This window comes from Nelumbo nucifera, chromosome 8 (genome assembly GCF_055504915.1).
Source record: "Nelumbo nucifera cultivar China Antique chromosome 8, China Antique-T2T, whole genome shotgun sequence".
NCBI lineage: Eukaryota > Viridiplantae > Streptophyta > Magnoliopsida > Proteales > Nelumbonaceae > Nelumbo > Nelumbo nucifera.
The window spans coordinates 8,345,196-8,361,498 of NC_142656.1; the positions used below are offsets into that span (position 1 = coordinate 8,345,196).

The window sequence follows — 16,303 nt, forward strand, 5'->3', positions numbered from 1 at the left end:
ATGCTTGGATCTTGCAACTTCAATCCCTAAGAAGTATTTGAGCTCACCAAGATCTTTGATCTCAAATTCTTGCTGCAATGATTTTTTGAGATCATCAATTTCCTCCAGATCATTTCCTGTCACCACTATATCATCCACATACACAATCATAATTGACACCAGAGCATCTCTCCTCTTCACAAAGAGGGTGTGATCAGACTGTATCTGTGTGTATCCAAAACGGATGAGTGCCCCTCTGAACCTGTCAAACCAAGCCCTAGGTGACTGTATCAGACCATATAGAGATTTTCTGAGTCTGCACACCTTTCCTTTACCAACATTTTCATAAAAGCCTGTTGGAATGTCTATATATACTTCCTCCTATAAATCACCATTGAGGAAAGCATTTTTTACATCAAGCTAGAATAAGGGCCATGAATAGGTGGCTGCTAGAGATAAAAAGGATACGAATTGAATTCATCTTAGCTACTAGTGCAAAGGTTTCTAGATAATCAACACCATAGGTCTGAGTATACCCTTTTGCTACCAACCTTGCCTTATACCTCTCTATCTTGCCATCGGCCTTATACTTCACTGTGGATACCCATCTACATCCGACTGTCTCCTTGTCTGGGGGGAGATCAACTATTTCCCAAGTTTGGTTTTTGACCAAAGCATCCATCTCATCTTGCACGGCTGTTTTCCACTCAGGTTTGGAGAGAGCCTCAGTAACATTCCTGGGTATAGACACAGAATCCAGGGAAGAAAGAAAAGCACGGTAGGAAAGATGGTGTGAAACGCAGTGGGCTATACACTTTCTCTTCCCCTTACGAAGTGCAATGGGAAGATCAAGGTCAGTGGGATCAGCTACAACAATGGTGTTAGGGATAGAAACATTATCATCAGAAAACATAACAGGCTCAGGCTTAAGAGGAATACCTGGAACTGTATTTGCTGAATTTGGAGTTTCAGAAGGACTGATAGAGAGTGGTGTGGGTTGAGGATGTGTGGAGTCAACCATCATTTGTCGGCGCAGATATTTCTGTGAGGCTGCCCGTAGTGGCCTAGGTAATGAAACTGGAGGTGCAGGTGCTAGCTAAACTGATGGAGGCACCACAAAAGCAGGAAGAGGAACAGATTGTGAGTTCTCCTCCCCAAAACTTTCCCCCTGAGGAGAACCACTCGAGAAGAAGAATGTGGATTCAAAAAAGGTAACATCCATAGTGACAAATTTGCTCATCGACACTAGGTCAAAACAACAATACCCCTTTTGGTTCTAAGCATACCCAAGAAAAACACATTTCTTGGCCTTAGGATCCAATTTCTTGCGATGAGGGATAAGAATGTGAACAAAAGAAACACAACCAAAAACCCTTAGAGGTATATGAAATATCTCCCCATCTGGAAAAAGAAGGCTAAATGGCACCTTAAACCCCAAAGTCCGTGAAGGAACACAGTTAATCAAATGCACGGCTGTAAGAACTGCATCTCCCCAAAATTACACAGGAACTGAAGCACACATCATAAGACTCCTTGCCACCTCCACAATGTGTCTGTTTTTCTTCTCAGCAACTCCATTCCGTTGCGGTGTATATGCACAACTGCTCTGATTAACTACACCATGTTCTAAGAGATACGTGGTAAGGTCCTTCTCAAAGTACTCTCTGGCATTATCTGATCTAAAATCCTTAGTTCTCACTCCAAATTGTGTGAAAACCATCTGGTGGAACTATCGTACTAAGTTAGGAACCTCATCACGTGATCTCATCAAATATATCCAAGAATATCGTGTATAATCATCCACAAATAAGAGAAAGTAACGGAATCCTCCCATGGAAGGGATTTGATATGGCCCCCATACATCGGTGTGAACAATATTAAAAGCAGAAGTACTTCTTTTATTACTTAGTTTAAAAAACTGTCTACAATGCTTTCCTAACTGACAACTCTCACTCCAAAGTAGATAACTGAACAGACTCAAACAACTTTGGGAAAAAACATTTCAAAGAACTAAAAGAAAGATGTCCCAAGCGATTGTGCCAAAGCATAGTTTAGTTCACTGACTCTGACCCACTACTACTGTTGCTGCTAACATGATGGCCCTGACGTCTCGGAATTTCATCTAGAAGGTAGACTTCATTCACCTCACGACCACTCCCAATCATCTTCTTTGACTCCAGATCCTACAAAACACAATTACAAGGAAGAAAGGTCACGGAACAATTCAAATTTTTTGTCAAACAACTAACAGACAGTAGGTTGGTATGAAATCTAGGGACATGTAAAACAGAAGACAGAGTTATATCATTGGTCACTCTAACTGTCCCTTTCCCAGCAATGGGCATATGTGAACCATCTGTTGTAGGGACTCTGTCTCTACTAGAGCACAACTAATAGGAACTGAAAATGGTAGGGGCATTAGTCATATGCTCAGATGCTCCTGAGTCTATAATCCAGTGAAGTCCCTCCTTACCTGAAGTGGATGCAAGATTTGTAGTTGCATATGAACTACCTGTATGTGCAAAGGAAGTGGTGTAGTTGGCTCTTGCATTCTATTGTCCATCTGGAAGGCTAGAGCTAGGTGAATCTTTCTTACTCATAAACTGTCCAAACCTCTCCAATTCTGTTCTCACTGCTACTACTGCAATGGATTCCCAATCAGCTTGGGAAAGCGGGGCTGAAGAGTCTCCTATAGTGGCTACATTTGCATTTCCCTTCTTGTTTCTTATCCGAGCAGGCATAAGATTTGGATGAAGCTTCCAACAAGTGTCCCTGGTATGCTTAGGCTTCTTGCAATGATCACACACCAAGTCCTTCTTATCTTCCCTTCTAGTCTCACTACTCCCCCTATCTCCATTCGACTTAGGTTTTGTTGTACCAACTATAGCCGACTAGTCAATCCCAGGTTGTCTCAGCATTACATTCCTCCTACTCTCCTCTCCAAAGACAAAAGCATAGGCCTAAGAGAGTGTCACAGCCCCCCTATAAAGAATATGTTACCTAGCAATGTCAAATTTAGGGTTCAGCCCTGCCAAGAACTCAAAAACCCTATTCCTCTCTACCAGTCTGTGATAAGTTGCTACATCATTTACACTTTCCCATACCACAATTTTTAAGTGATCTATTTCCTGCCATAGGACTTTCAGCATGGAGAAATACACTGCAAGAGGTTTTTCTCCCTGTTTCATACTTGTCACCTGATTTCTTAACTGATAGGCTCTGACTTCAATTTGCTTTTGAGAGTAGGTTTCAGTCACTCCATCCCAAATCTCCTTAGCAGTATTAGCCCATAGGAAATTTTTTGCAATATGAGGTAACATAGAATTACACAGCCAGGACTTTACCATGTAATTCTCCTGCACCCATCGGGAAGAGTCTGTATCAGGTTTCTTCTACTCCCCAGTGAGATACCCTAATTTTCCACAGACACCAATAACCATCTTAGTTGATTGTGCCCACTCCAAATAATTTGTACCATCAAGTTTTACTGTAGTAATGATCCCATACCCAAAAATATTACTACTACCTCCAACACCCAGTCCCACAGTACCAGTAGGTTTCATCTCGGTATTCCAACTCCCCATCTTACTTTAAACAGTTCAACAGTAAGAAAAAAATAGATTGGAGACCTTCAAAAAATAATTTAATATCACATAGAAACCAACCCTTCCGGAAGAAGAAAACCTTAGTTGGAGGGAAATCTCTCTCCTCCCCACGCCTCCCAACAGAGAGAAAAGTTAATTGATCACTCCGGGAGGCCCAGAAAATTCTAGAAACCAAACTGCCCTCTTTACAAAATCAAAAGAAAACTAACAATGCCTGGGTGCCCAAGATTAGATAAAAAACAAAGAGTTCAACTTTTCTGGGACTCTTCCCCGTACTCCAGTTCTTCCTGATTTTGATGCCGAACAGTAGATCACCTTCCTGATGTCTAGATCCCACCAAAAACTCCAAGAACTGGGCAATCTATATCAGATCAATCAGCCCTTTACTACTTCATGCAGTCGGCTGATCTAGGGCTGCATGAGAATGCTTCAAGAAACCCTAGTCGATGCTCTGATTCCAAGTAGAAATCTGCTGAATTAAAGAATATAAAAGAAAAGCAGTTTCTTGAAGAGAGAAGGAGAAGAAGAGAAGAAGAGAAGTTGAAAAGAAAAGAGAGCAATAATCTAGCCGCCCCCTTCACTTATTATTTATACTAAAATAATAGAACAGTACAAAGACAACTATGCCCTTATAGGGTGGCAAAACATAAAACAACATATATAACACTCATAAACATAATAAAATTTGGACTCACATAACTACTGTGGTCGCCACCTCCTATCTAACAACTAACATAAACCATCTACTCAGAAAAACATCATAAAACTAAATTAATCGTCAACAAAAAAGAAGTATAAAGAAGCCAAACAAAAAAAAAAAAAGATGATCAACAGAAACGGGCTGAAAAATGCAAGAAAAAAACCATACCCAAATTCCCAACCCAAAACAGAAACACTATAAACATAGTCAAAGTTGCTTATAGACAATGTAGGTGCCCATTCCCAAGACCAGCAAACCAACCAAAACACACCTCCAACCATGCCCAGAAGCACCAAACCAAATTATCCTACAAAAAAGGACAATAGCAGCACCTCTGTATTCCTCCAAAAGCCCTGCATCTGTCAATTACTAATATACATCGCATAAACCAGTCCAGAAGAAACAAGTTTAGGTAGGTGGAGATAAATCCTGCATAGTGCCTTGATTCAGAGACAGGACAGATGGAGGCACCATCTTTTTGTGTTTTGAAATGTTTGACCGCCTATATTTAAGTTATAACCATATCAAAGTTCAAACTACTCCTAACCTACTTCCTACCTGAAGTGCTTGATTTGCTTCATCTGGAGATTTCTTTTGGCCACGACGAGCACGCGCTTCCATGTCTTGTAGTTCTTGGTTTAAAGATGCACATTCGACCTGACAAGTAGTTATAATTACATTGAAGAGCTTGAGATTGTCTTCAAATAGAGAACAGGAAAAAGTCTTCCTCTCAGGCACTCATGAACAAAGAACAGGATTTCTATTTTACCTCAAGCAATGCCACCTTCTGTTCTAACTCTGCTGCCCTTGAGGTCCTCTCATCCACCGTTCTCTGAAAAATCATATTACTGTCAAAACTTGCAACAGAATGACATGATTGGCGCAATTTCCAATTAACCGTTGTAAGCTTCTTAATGCAACTGGAAAAGAACAGAACTCAACTACTGTATTGTAGGGGGGGGGGAAGGTTCCCTAAAGATGGGGACTTGTAATAAGTATTAAAAGGGGCTTTGCTTTATTTTTTATGGGGAAGGCTACCAAGCCTTGTATTGCAGTGCCTGGCACAACCTGCTGTACGTGTCATTCCTTTATGAACAGTTAATAAAATGTTCAATGTTATTGATAAAAATGCAACTCGAAAAAGGTAGGGGTGGGGAAGCACAGTTATTGCTATGATGACAAGGGTAATTTCTAAACAACATGGACATGCTTTTTGTATACTGAAAAGGAAGAGACCATGGACCCTACTAAAAAATGGACAAGTAGCACTCTCATGTTGGATATCAGGACCCAGGCTATGTGGGATTTTGAATTGTGTCAGAAGCTTATAGCACGACAACAAAAATGATGAACTCATAAAGTGTGCAACCATGCAGCCGGTTCAATTTCATGCCAATTAGGAGAATGTGGAGGTAAAAGATATTAGAAATCTATGAAGCTATGTTTTGGATTTATAAAGGAACTCTATAATGACAATCACAATCTTATGTTAGTGTTACTCTATTTTCTCAATTTGAAAATTTTCACTTTGAAAAGTATAGTAAACCTCCACATATAGGACAGTTGAGAATAATGAGGTATGCCCAAAAATAATGAACCTAATATGTTATTGTTGATGATACAGCAATAGTTGTTTTGAAATTCCTAAAATGTTCTGTCATTTGAAGATTTTTTCTACCTTTCCTCGACACCATTTTGAGAATATTTAGGCCTTTCATGCTAGACAAATCCTTTACTAAAGAGATCTAGATGAGCAAGAGCTCTCCAATGGCACTTTGTTTGGCATCCAAAAGGCCCACCACATCGTTCTCTATCAAATAAAGCCCCTGTCAAGCGGTGACATGAGGTGCCATATAGGCTCCTTTAGGCTGGCATAGAAGCTGCCACATGAAATATTCCAGTTAATCTGGATCTCTTTTCCTACAAAAGAGAGGGATTTCTTTGCTACAAAACTCAATGAAAAGGCTAATTAACATGACAAGAACAAAGAGCATTAATTGATGCTTAACATGTGCACTTGCAGCCTTGCTCATTTACATGACAAGAACAACTAAAAAAGTTGTCATCTGCCTTGTCCAATGCAAATGGGTGATCAAAATAAATCCTGTTCTCCACTCTACTTGATCTAAGGCCATAGCTTTTTTTCTGAAGGGCAAGGCAATGTATCTTTCTATATGTCAACCTCTGGGATCCCTGTCTTTTGTACTTTTTCATATTTCATTAATAAAATTGCTTCATGTTGCTCATCCAAGAAAAAAACTTTATATGATCAAATAGAAGAACCAAAATTATGTCAATAAAATTACAAAAAAAAATTATGTCGATAAAATTACCAAAAAATTATGTCGATAAAATTACCAAAAAATTATGTCGATAAAATTACCAAAATAATTATGTCGATAATGACAAACATCTTTATACCTGGATCCTAGCAAGGGCCGTGGATGCCTCAACAGCTCTATGTTCTAATTCTACTTCCCTTTCCATAGCAGCCTGTTATTCAAAACTTCAAACCGATATAAGAGGAAGTAAAAGAAAACATAAACCATAAAGCACTCATCTGGATAGCTTTGAGAGATTGACCATTTTGGTGGCATTATGTGCTGCACGTTCTTCTTCTGCCCTCCGTTCAGCAGAAGCCAGCTCTTCTCGCAAAGCCTAGTAAATGGGAACATTCTTATGAATTTTCAGAGGTTCTAGATTGATTAACAGAACAAAAAGCTGCCAAGGCTCCAAATAGAACATCTTAGGTGTGCAAAGAAATGATCATCTCACTTGCATCATCCGTGTCTCAGTTAGTTCCCGGTTTCTCATGATGGACTCCATGTTTACCTAGTAAAAAAATATAGAAGTACTGTTATTAAAGTCATAGAAAGGTTGAATTCCAAATTCCAATTAAGAGAATCCATGTAGACAGACGAAATAATAAAGCTTAGCAATATTTGTAGGAAGATCATAGACATGGTTTAGGGCTACCAATTTCCAAAGGTTGTGATTTGACTCTTCATCATGGGTATGATATGATAAAATATGCATCAAATAATAAAAATAATAATAACAAAGGGAAACTCTCTTTTTGCTAATGGGATAAAAGTTTATTGAAAAGAAAAAAATATACATTGTAAAAGCGGGGATTCACCTTAAAAAGAAAACAAATCACTGGAAAAGAATCCCTATACAGTAGCCACAAGATAAAGAGAAACCACTCCTTAAGGAAACTAAAATTTTCAAATCCCTTGAAGACCATGATCCAATCAAGAACAAGATGTAAATGAAATATTTCCCACAAATAAACCCAGGCTCCAAAGTTTACAATGAAACAAAAATTTAAAACCTTGACAAATAGTGCTAAAGAGGGCCATTGCTAATGCAAGTTCAAATCTGAGAGCAACTACTCTGTGCAAAAAAAAAAAAAAAGAAAGAAAAAAGAAACAAAGATTAGGTCTGTATCCAGTCCACCCCTCCCAACACCCCATATAGTGCTAAAGATTTGGCAGGGAAAAGCTACTAGGTTTATGTAAAATAATAGTAACCTTGCATAAGAAGCCTCACTTGATAATAACTGAATCGGGGAATAGAATTAACAATATCAGAAATATACCTGCAGAGAAGCCAGATTTCCTTCAGAAACAGCAGCCTGCTTCTTCAATACATCCATTGAACCCATAAGGGCTTCAATTTCTGAGTTCTTTGCAGCCAAAGCTTCAGCGATATTTGATTCAACCCTTGTCACTTCAATTTTGGATACAGATAATTCTTGCTGTAGCTGCCTCATTTGAGCCTCGTATGAGTTACTTCGTTCTCTCTGTTGAGGTAGCAGGTGTACAATAAAGTACTCTCTCAAGAGCTTTATTCAATATATGAGTTAAATGATGCTTCACTTAATCCCCCCCCCCCAAAATAAATAAATAAATAAAGTAGAAAAAAGTTAGTTTTTCACCTCAGCAACAAGAAGTTCCTCCAGCTGTGCATTTTCGGATTTGAATTCTTTAAGACGGGATGAAAGTCCAGCAACAACCTGAACATTGGTGGCACAGAAATTGATGAAAGACATAAAGATGAACCAACAAAGAAAGTCATGGCTATACATATACTTTATATGCCTATCCATGAAACAAGTCTGACAACAACAAGAATGAGGAGAAAATAGTCTTACACATTCTTCTGAAACAAGAAGAGGCATGAAGACATGCATAAACATATTGCATATTGTCTCTTCTTAATCCAATATCTAATTGCAACTTTTGCTAATTTGGGTTGCACAAAATGATCAAGAATTAAAATATTCAGCAACAAAATTTGAAAGTAATTCCACTCAAAAGTTTGCAAATTATTGTACTTGCATAGTAATTCCACTCAAAAGTTTGCAAATTATTGTACTTGCATTTTACAGTTTCAGGCACTTAGTAATTTCAATTATACATCACTAGCATCAATGTTACTATTATTTTATCAATAATAGTAGATGGTTATTATTTTACCATCATCGTTATTATTGAGCTCCATCATAAGTTAAGCAATAAAGATGGAGCAAACAGAATTTATAAACTAGCAAAGATAAGAGAAAGGAAGCTTGCCATGAATGTGTTATTTCTCAACCAAAAAAAATTGATGAGAGAAAGGAAAGACAGATTTAAACCATGCCAGGTGCATTAAAAGAAGAAGATCAAAGAGCCTTGGTAAAAGATGATGAAATCAAGGAATGTAAATTATTAAATGAATAATGTGTAGAGGACACTAATGGAGGAGAGATAGTAATACTAATAGTTGTGTGGAAAAGGAAAGGTTGTCTGGAAATCTGTTCCTGCCGCAGTCATTTGGTCCATCTGGGCTGAAAGAAACAATAGGATTTTCAATAACAAAGTGAAGAACTCAGAGGACCTGATTCATCTTGTTGTGTGTAAGCTGATCTCATGGGTTTCTGTGAATGCTGAGTTCAAGAATATGAATGTATCTGAGTTGTTGAAAACTCATTCTATTTGGAATCTATAATCTGAATTGAGCTCAGCAATCCTGGCCAATCATAGTGTGGCTTGGGAGCAGATGTATTATTTGTGTTTGTCCTTGATAAAATCTTACTTTACCTTTCAAAAAAAAATAGTAATACTAATAGTGTTAAAAATAATGTGTACCTTTGTAAAGTGAAAGAAGCACTGAATAAGATGAAGAAGGGAAAGGTGTTAAGACCCAATGGTATTAAAAATTGAGACAAGGTTACATTCTCTCTGGTGAGAAGTTGTTGCCTCACAATATCATATTCTGAATCCAGACCAGCTAGGAATTCAAAAACCCTGTTGGTTTCAATAAGTTTTGTTAGTGTCGAATGTGTAGGGGTATTTTAGTCTTTATAGTTTTGTTTTAAAGCTGATGTGTAATGTTCTGTTAGTTGGTGTGTCCCATACTTAAGTAGGGGCAAAGGTGTCTTTTGCTCTTATGAGTAGAAACATATAAATTAAATTTGGCCGACTAGAGAGTAATTGAGTTCTCCAGTTCGAACCAAAATTTCTTCACCTCTATTCTTCTTCTACTTCTTCTCTTCTCTCTAGTATCTCTTCAACTTTAATCCTAACAGAATTCTAGTGCAGTTTAGGTTTATAATATGGTATTAGAGCAAGGTTGACAAAATTGAATCTGCCTGGAATTCTGGTTTTCTCGTGTTCAGCCTAGGGTTTTTTACTTTTTTCTTCATCATCGATTGGAGATAGGGAAAAGGGCTGAAAAGGAGTGGTCGCCCTCTTCTCTTGGAGGTTTCTATGCCTCTGGTCAGCAAGTTTGTGGGTGTTTGCAGTGATTTGTAGGAAGCCCCCTTTAATCAATGGTGAGAAGAGGGCTGGTTTGAGTGATGCAGTGAAGTGTTGAGTGCAGATTGATTGTTTGGTGATTAGTAAGTGGGTGCAGATTTCAGTGTGGATCAAAGGGTTAGTAAGTTCCAAGTAGATCGAATGGTTGTGTGGTGAGAATTCAGGTTGTCGTGTAGTAGGGTTTTATGCAGATTTCAGTGTAGATCGAATGGTTAGTGAGTTCCAAGTAGTGTGGTGAGAATTCAGGTAGTCGTGTAAGTAGGGTTGTGGTGTGGAGAGTGAAGAATTCAGCGATAAGTGGTGCTGAGTGCAGTGTGGTGAGAGGTGATTTAGAAAGAAAAAAATTAGATATGGGAGATAACAGTGAAAACAAAACTAGTGTGATGGTTCCCACCGACTACCTGAATGTTCAGATGACTTCTATCAAGTTGGATGGGGAGAACTATGTGCCTTGGGCGAAATCTGCAGAAGTCTTTTTTAAAGCTAAGAAGAAAGTGAAGCATATAAGGGAAGAAAAAACCTCTACTGAGTCTCATGAGTATGGTGATTGGGAACAAGAGAATGCATAGATTATAACTTGGTTATGGAATAGTATGGAACCCAAGATCAGTATGAACTTCATGTTTCTTGATACAGCCAAGGAAATTTGGGACCATGCTAAGAAGTTGTATTCGGGATAAAACAACACAACTAGAGTGTATCAGCTTTATCAAGAATACTTTAATCTGCAATAGGGTGATCAGAGTCTTGAGGAGTACTATGCTAGCATGAGAAACCTTCACAATGAGCTGAATGTGTACCATCCCCTCACTCCTGATGTTAAAATTCAGCAACAACAAAGAGAACAACTAAATGTGACCAGATTTTTGGTAGGACTAAAACCTGAATATGAATAAGTGAGGGCACAAATACTAGGAGGGTCGGCTCTTCCATCTTTAGAAGAGGTGTTTGCTCGTCTTCGGAGGATCTCTATTGGACCTACAGAGAATTCTAGTATATCTGACAGGTCGGCCTTTGCAGTGTCAAGAAGAGGAGGCCGTGGTGTTAGAGGTGGAGCTCGGGGAGCTCAATTTGGCCGTAGTGGTGGCAGTGAACCACTGCATGGTCGTAGAGGTGGTGGTGGAACTATGTATACTCTCTCAGTGCCCAACATCACACTCTGTTACCCTTGCTAATGGTTCCACATCTTCCATTTGTGGTGTTGGTAATGTTAACATAGACCCTTTATCTTTATCCTCAGTTTTGTATGTTCCCAAGTTTCCTTTTAACTTTATGTCTGTTAGTAAGTTGACCAAGTCCCTTAATTGCTCTATCACTTTTTACCCTTGTGTTTTTTAGGATCTCAAGAAGGGGACGAGGATTGGTGGAGGGCATGAAGCTGGTGGACTGTATTATCTTGATGGTGGTGGCAGTGCGTCAATAACTCTTTAGACATCTCTTTCTCCTCTTCAGTGGCACTGTCGATTTGGTCATCCATCATTTAAAGTTTTGCAGTCTCTTGTTTCGTTGTTGAGTCATCTTTCTGTTTTGGATTGTGAGTCATGTCAGTTGAGGAAACATCATTGTGCTCCCTTTAGTCCTAGGGTTGATAATTGTATGTCGAGTCCTTTTTTCTTTAGTTCATTTAGATGTTTGGGGTCCAAATAAAATAATGTCATACAATGGTTATAAATACTTTGTTATTTTTGTTGATGATTATTCAATGATGATGTGGCTTTACCTAATGAAAGAAATTAGTGAATTGTTTTTCATTTTCCAAAAATTTTATGCTGAAATTCGCAACCAATTTGGTGTCCACATTAAGATTCTCTATTCCGATAATGGCCATGAAAACTTTTATACACCATTTCAGGAATATTTGGAACAACATGGCATTATCCATCAGACTTCGTGTACCTACACCCCACAACAAAATGGGATAGCTGAGAGAAAGAATCTTCACCTTTTGGAAACTGCTCGATCCCTTATGCACCATATGAATGTACCCAAACCTTTTTGGAGTGATGTTGTGCTTACATCTTGCTTTCTGATTAACCGGATGCTCACGTCCATCCTTGAAGGTCATTCTCCCTTCACCACTTTGTTTCCTATCTTGTCTCCATTTCCCCTTGCTCCTCGGGTTTTTTGGTGTGTTTGTTTTGTTCATAATCTAGGACCGGGAAGGGACACGTTAGATGCACGATCCATTAAGTGTATCTTCCTCGGCTATTCCCGGACCCAGAAAGGGTATAAGTGTTATAACCCTAGTTCCCAATGTTCCTTTGTGTGTGTTGATGTTACTTTCTTTGAGTCTACTCCATTTTTCTCGGGGTCAGGTGATGTTTCTTCGTCCTCACCACCTCCTCCTCTTCAAGTTCCAGTTGAGGACCCCATTCCACTTATTCCGGCTATGACCAAGTCTTTGCCTCCGGTGCAACTTCCTGTTGAACGACCACCTATTCGTCAAGTGTATACACATCGACAACATGTACCGGTTCCTCCTCCAGCTCTATCACCGCCGACAGATCCGACAGTTGTTCCCACACTAGCCCCAATCCCAATTTCTTATCTTGATCTTCTGATTGCCTTGCGGAAAGGTAAACACAATTGCACTCTTCATCCTATTTCTAATTATGTTTCTGTCACTCAACCCCAGGGTGGCGCCATGCAATGGAAGAACTCTCTGCCTTAACTCATAATCATATGTGGGATTTCACCACACTTCCTCTTGGTAAGCAGGTTGTCGGTTGTAAGTGGGTGTACACTATTAAGTATCTACCTGATAGTAGTGTAGAGTGGTTAAAAGCTAGATTGGTTGCCAAAGGGTATTCCCAAACATATGGTATTGACTACACGAAGACCTTCTCTACTGTTGCTAAAATTGGTTTAGTTCGTGTTGTGATATCTTTAGCTGCTATGTATGATTGGCCTCTCTTTCAGTTTGACATCAAGAACGCTTTCTTACATGGTGATCTACTTGAGGAAGTCTACATGGAGCAACCATCGGGGTTTGTTGCTCAGGGGGAGGATGGTAAGGTGTGCAAACTAAAGAAGGCCATTTATGGACTTAAACAGTCTCCTCGTGCGTGGTTTGGTAGGTTCAGTGAAGTGGTAAAGAAGTTTGGTATGAAACAGTGTCAGGTTGATCACTCAGTCTTCAGTTATGACTCGTAGGCTTGAAAGATCTTATTGGTGGTATATGTAGACGATATTGTCATTACCGGGAGCGATAGATTAGGAACTGATAGGTTGAAGATCTTTCTACAGGAACACTTTCAAACAAAGGATCTGGGTAAACTAAAATATTTATTGGGGATAGAAGTAGCAAGGCCTAAGGATGCTATTAATTTGTGCCAAAGGAAATATGTTCTTAATTTGTTGGAAGAAACAGGATTATTAGGTGCCAAACCAGCTAAAACACCTATGGAATCAAATACTAAGCTGAGCAGTGATATGGGTGAAGAGTTTGAAGATCCTAGAAGGTACAAGCAGTTGGTGGGTAAACTAAACTACCTAACCATTATCCGGCCAGATATTTCATTTGCAGTTAGTGTGGTGATTCAGTTCATGCAGAAACCTCGGGTTCCACATTGGGATGTAGTTCTAAGGATTGTAAGGTATTTGAAGAGAGCTCCTAGTCATGGCTTGATATATGAGAGTGGAGGAAAACTTGAAATAGAGGGATATACTGATGCTAATTGGATTGACTCTGTATCTGATAGAAGATCCACTACAGGTTATTGCACTTTCCTTGGGGGTAATATGGTGACATGGAAAAGTAAGAAACAGGCAGTTGTGGCAAGAAGCAGTGTAGAAGAAGAATATAGAGCCATGGCACATACCACTTGTGAATTAGTGTGGCTGAGAACTTCTACAGGAGATGGGATATTTGATTGACACTCCAATGAAGCTTTATTGTGACAACCAAGCTACAGCCCACATCTCTTCTAATCCGGTATTTTATGAGAGAACAAAGCACATAGAAGTTGACTATCACTTTGTGAGAGAGAAGGTGCTGAGTGGACTGCATATGTTAACACAGGAAATCAATGGGCAGATCTGTTCACCAAAGGGTTGAGTCGGGGGAGAGTGGACTACATATGTAACAAGCTGAGACTATATGATATATACTGACCAGCTTGAGGGAGAGTGTTAGTGTCGACTGTGTAGGGGTATTTTAGTCTTTATAGTTTTGTTTTAAAGCTGATGTATAATGTTCTGTTAGTTGGTGTTTCCCATACTTAAGTAGGGGCAAAGGTGTCTTTTGCTCTTATGAGTAGAAACATATAAATTAAATCTGGCCGACTAGAGAGTAATTGAGTTCTCCAATTCGAACCAGAATTTCTTCATCTCTAATCTTCTCTCTTCTTCTTCTACTTCTTCTCTTCTCTCTAGTATCTCTTCAACTTTAATTCTAACAGAATTCTAGTGTAGATTAGGTTTATAATAAGTTTTTTATATGTTGTTGCATCTTTTTGACTTTCCCATTCATTTGTCTACAAGTTATCAATTTCATGCTACAGAGATTTCAAGGTAAAGATTCTAGAGAAGTAAACCGAGACTAGTTTCTCTCCTTGCTTGATATTATTTACTTCACACTTCAGTTCATAGACTCTAACAATATTAAGAGGGTGGGAGTAGGTTTCTTTCATGGTTTCCTAAATTTCATTAGCTGTTTTTGCCCACAAATAATTTCAGCTAATGTGAGGCTGCATAGAATTACACAACTAAGTCATAACCAAATAGTTTCTCCTAAACCCATTTGGCATATGATGGGTCTTCGTTGGCTGGCCTCTTTATATCCCCCATCACATAGCCTAATTTTCCTCTACCCCCAATAGCCATCATAGCTGATTGAGCTCATTCCAAGTAATTAGAACCATCGAATCTAACAGTGGTAATCTGAAAAGTGTTTTCAGTCATGTTTCCAGTCCCCAAAACACCTTCCCCTTAAGTCTTTAACTCAGTTCCAGTCATCTCCATTAAGTAGGCTGCCGAACAATCTCAATTTCCAAGAAGAACAACACAAGTACAGCCCTTTTCTATGCTGAAACAGATATAATAACCACCCAGAAATTATTAACAGTCAATTCTGAACTCTCTATTAGTCAGAATACTAGGGTTGAGATCAGAAAACTGATCGTAGGGTTAGGAAAGCCCTAGAAGAAATTTTGAGAAAACAGAAAATTATCAGCCGCTCCTTCCAGGTAAGTCCAAACAGTTTCTAACCTGTGTCAATCTCAAAGGAAGAGAAAAACTCACCCAGAAAATTCTGATCGCCACTTCCAGTCCTTAGATTAAACCTTAATCTTGAATTTTTTGTCCTTCTCTGATTCTTCCTAATCACCGGGCACTTCCCAAGGCTCTACAAACCCTTGGGCACTTAATAAACTCTCCAATAACCTTCCAAAAATCAGGTGGTGCTGTTAAACTTCTAGCCTTAGGAAGTTCTCATGCAGTTGGCTGGACCAGACACACATGAGAATCCTAACCAACCCCAGGTTGGCTCTGATACCAAGCTGACTGATAAGGACTGTGAACAGTCCACCTTCTGATATGAACTCATTAAGAAAAAGAAGAAAAAAGTAGAAGAGAAGAGAGAGAATAGAAGAAGAAGAAGTAAGAGAACAGAAAAGAGTGCTGGGTTGGCTAGACTTGCCACCCCAGTCAACTATATAAGTTTGTAACTTAAAAGTAGGTGTAGTTCCATAACTACCTCTGCCGCCTACATAAGAAAAGAAAAAACAGAAAACTGAGTTGTCATAACTAACATAACTACCACCAACAACATAAACATAAAGATAACATAAAGTGAACCACATTAATAGCTATTGCTCCACATCTCTACAAGTAGTACAGAAAATCATCAAATTGATGCTGAACTTTCAAACTCTCTGTAAGGAAAGTGATAAATAATTGTTAAACATGTATCTGTAGTTTTTTTTTGATAAATATGTATCCATAGTTAGATCATGGTTATATTAGGATTTGTTTCTTAGTTAACCGAGAAGATGTGGTTTCTCACATTTTTTCAATTAACACATTGCATGAGTTTGTTAAAAATAATAACAGCGCTGGATCTTACCCTCTGTAAGGAAAGTGATAAATAATTGTTAAACATGTATCTGTAGTTTTTTTTGATAAATATGTATCCATAGTTAGATCATGGTTATATTAGGATTTGTTTCTTAGTTAACCGAGAAGATGTGGTTTCTCACATTTTTTCAATTAACACATTG

General features: G+C 38.7%; 1 protein-coding gene across 5 annotated transcripts in view; it reads right to left on the reverse strand.

Annotated features, from left to right (window-relative positions):
• LOC104592068 (golgin Putative 1) overlaps positions 1–16,303 on the reverse strand; it is a 41,168-nt gene that overhangs the window by 19,492 nt on the left and 5,373 nt on the right. For all 5 annotated transcript variants that reach the window (XR_016079250.1, XM_010251221.3, XM_010251223.3 and 2 more), the window contains 7 exons: positions 8,225–8,302; positions 7,886–8,089; positions 7,060–7,116; positions 6,868–6,942; positions 6,706–6,777; positions 5,054–5,116; positions 4,843–4,941 (listed from right to left, as the gene is read on the reverse strand). Coding sequence is in view for 4 of the 5 variants with exons in the window: in XM_010251221.3 (XP_010249523.1) it covers positions 4,843–4,941; positions 5,054–5,116; positions 6,706–6,777; positions 6,868–6,942; positions 7,060–7,116; positions 7,886–8,089; positions 8,225–8,302 (648 nt within the window). In the remaining variant the exon portion in view is untranslated. The remainder of the gene's footprint in view (positions 1–4,842; positions 4,942–5,053; positions 5,117–6,705; positions 6,778–6,867; positions 6,943–7,059; positions 7,117–7,885; positions 8,090–8,224; positions 8,303–16,303) is intronic.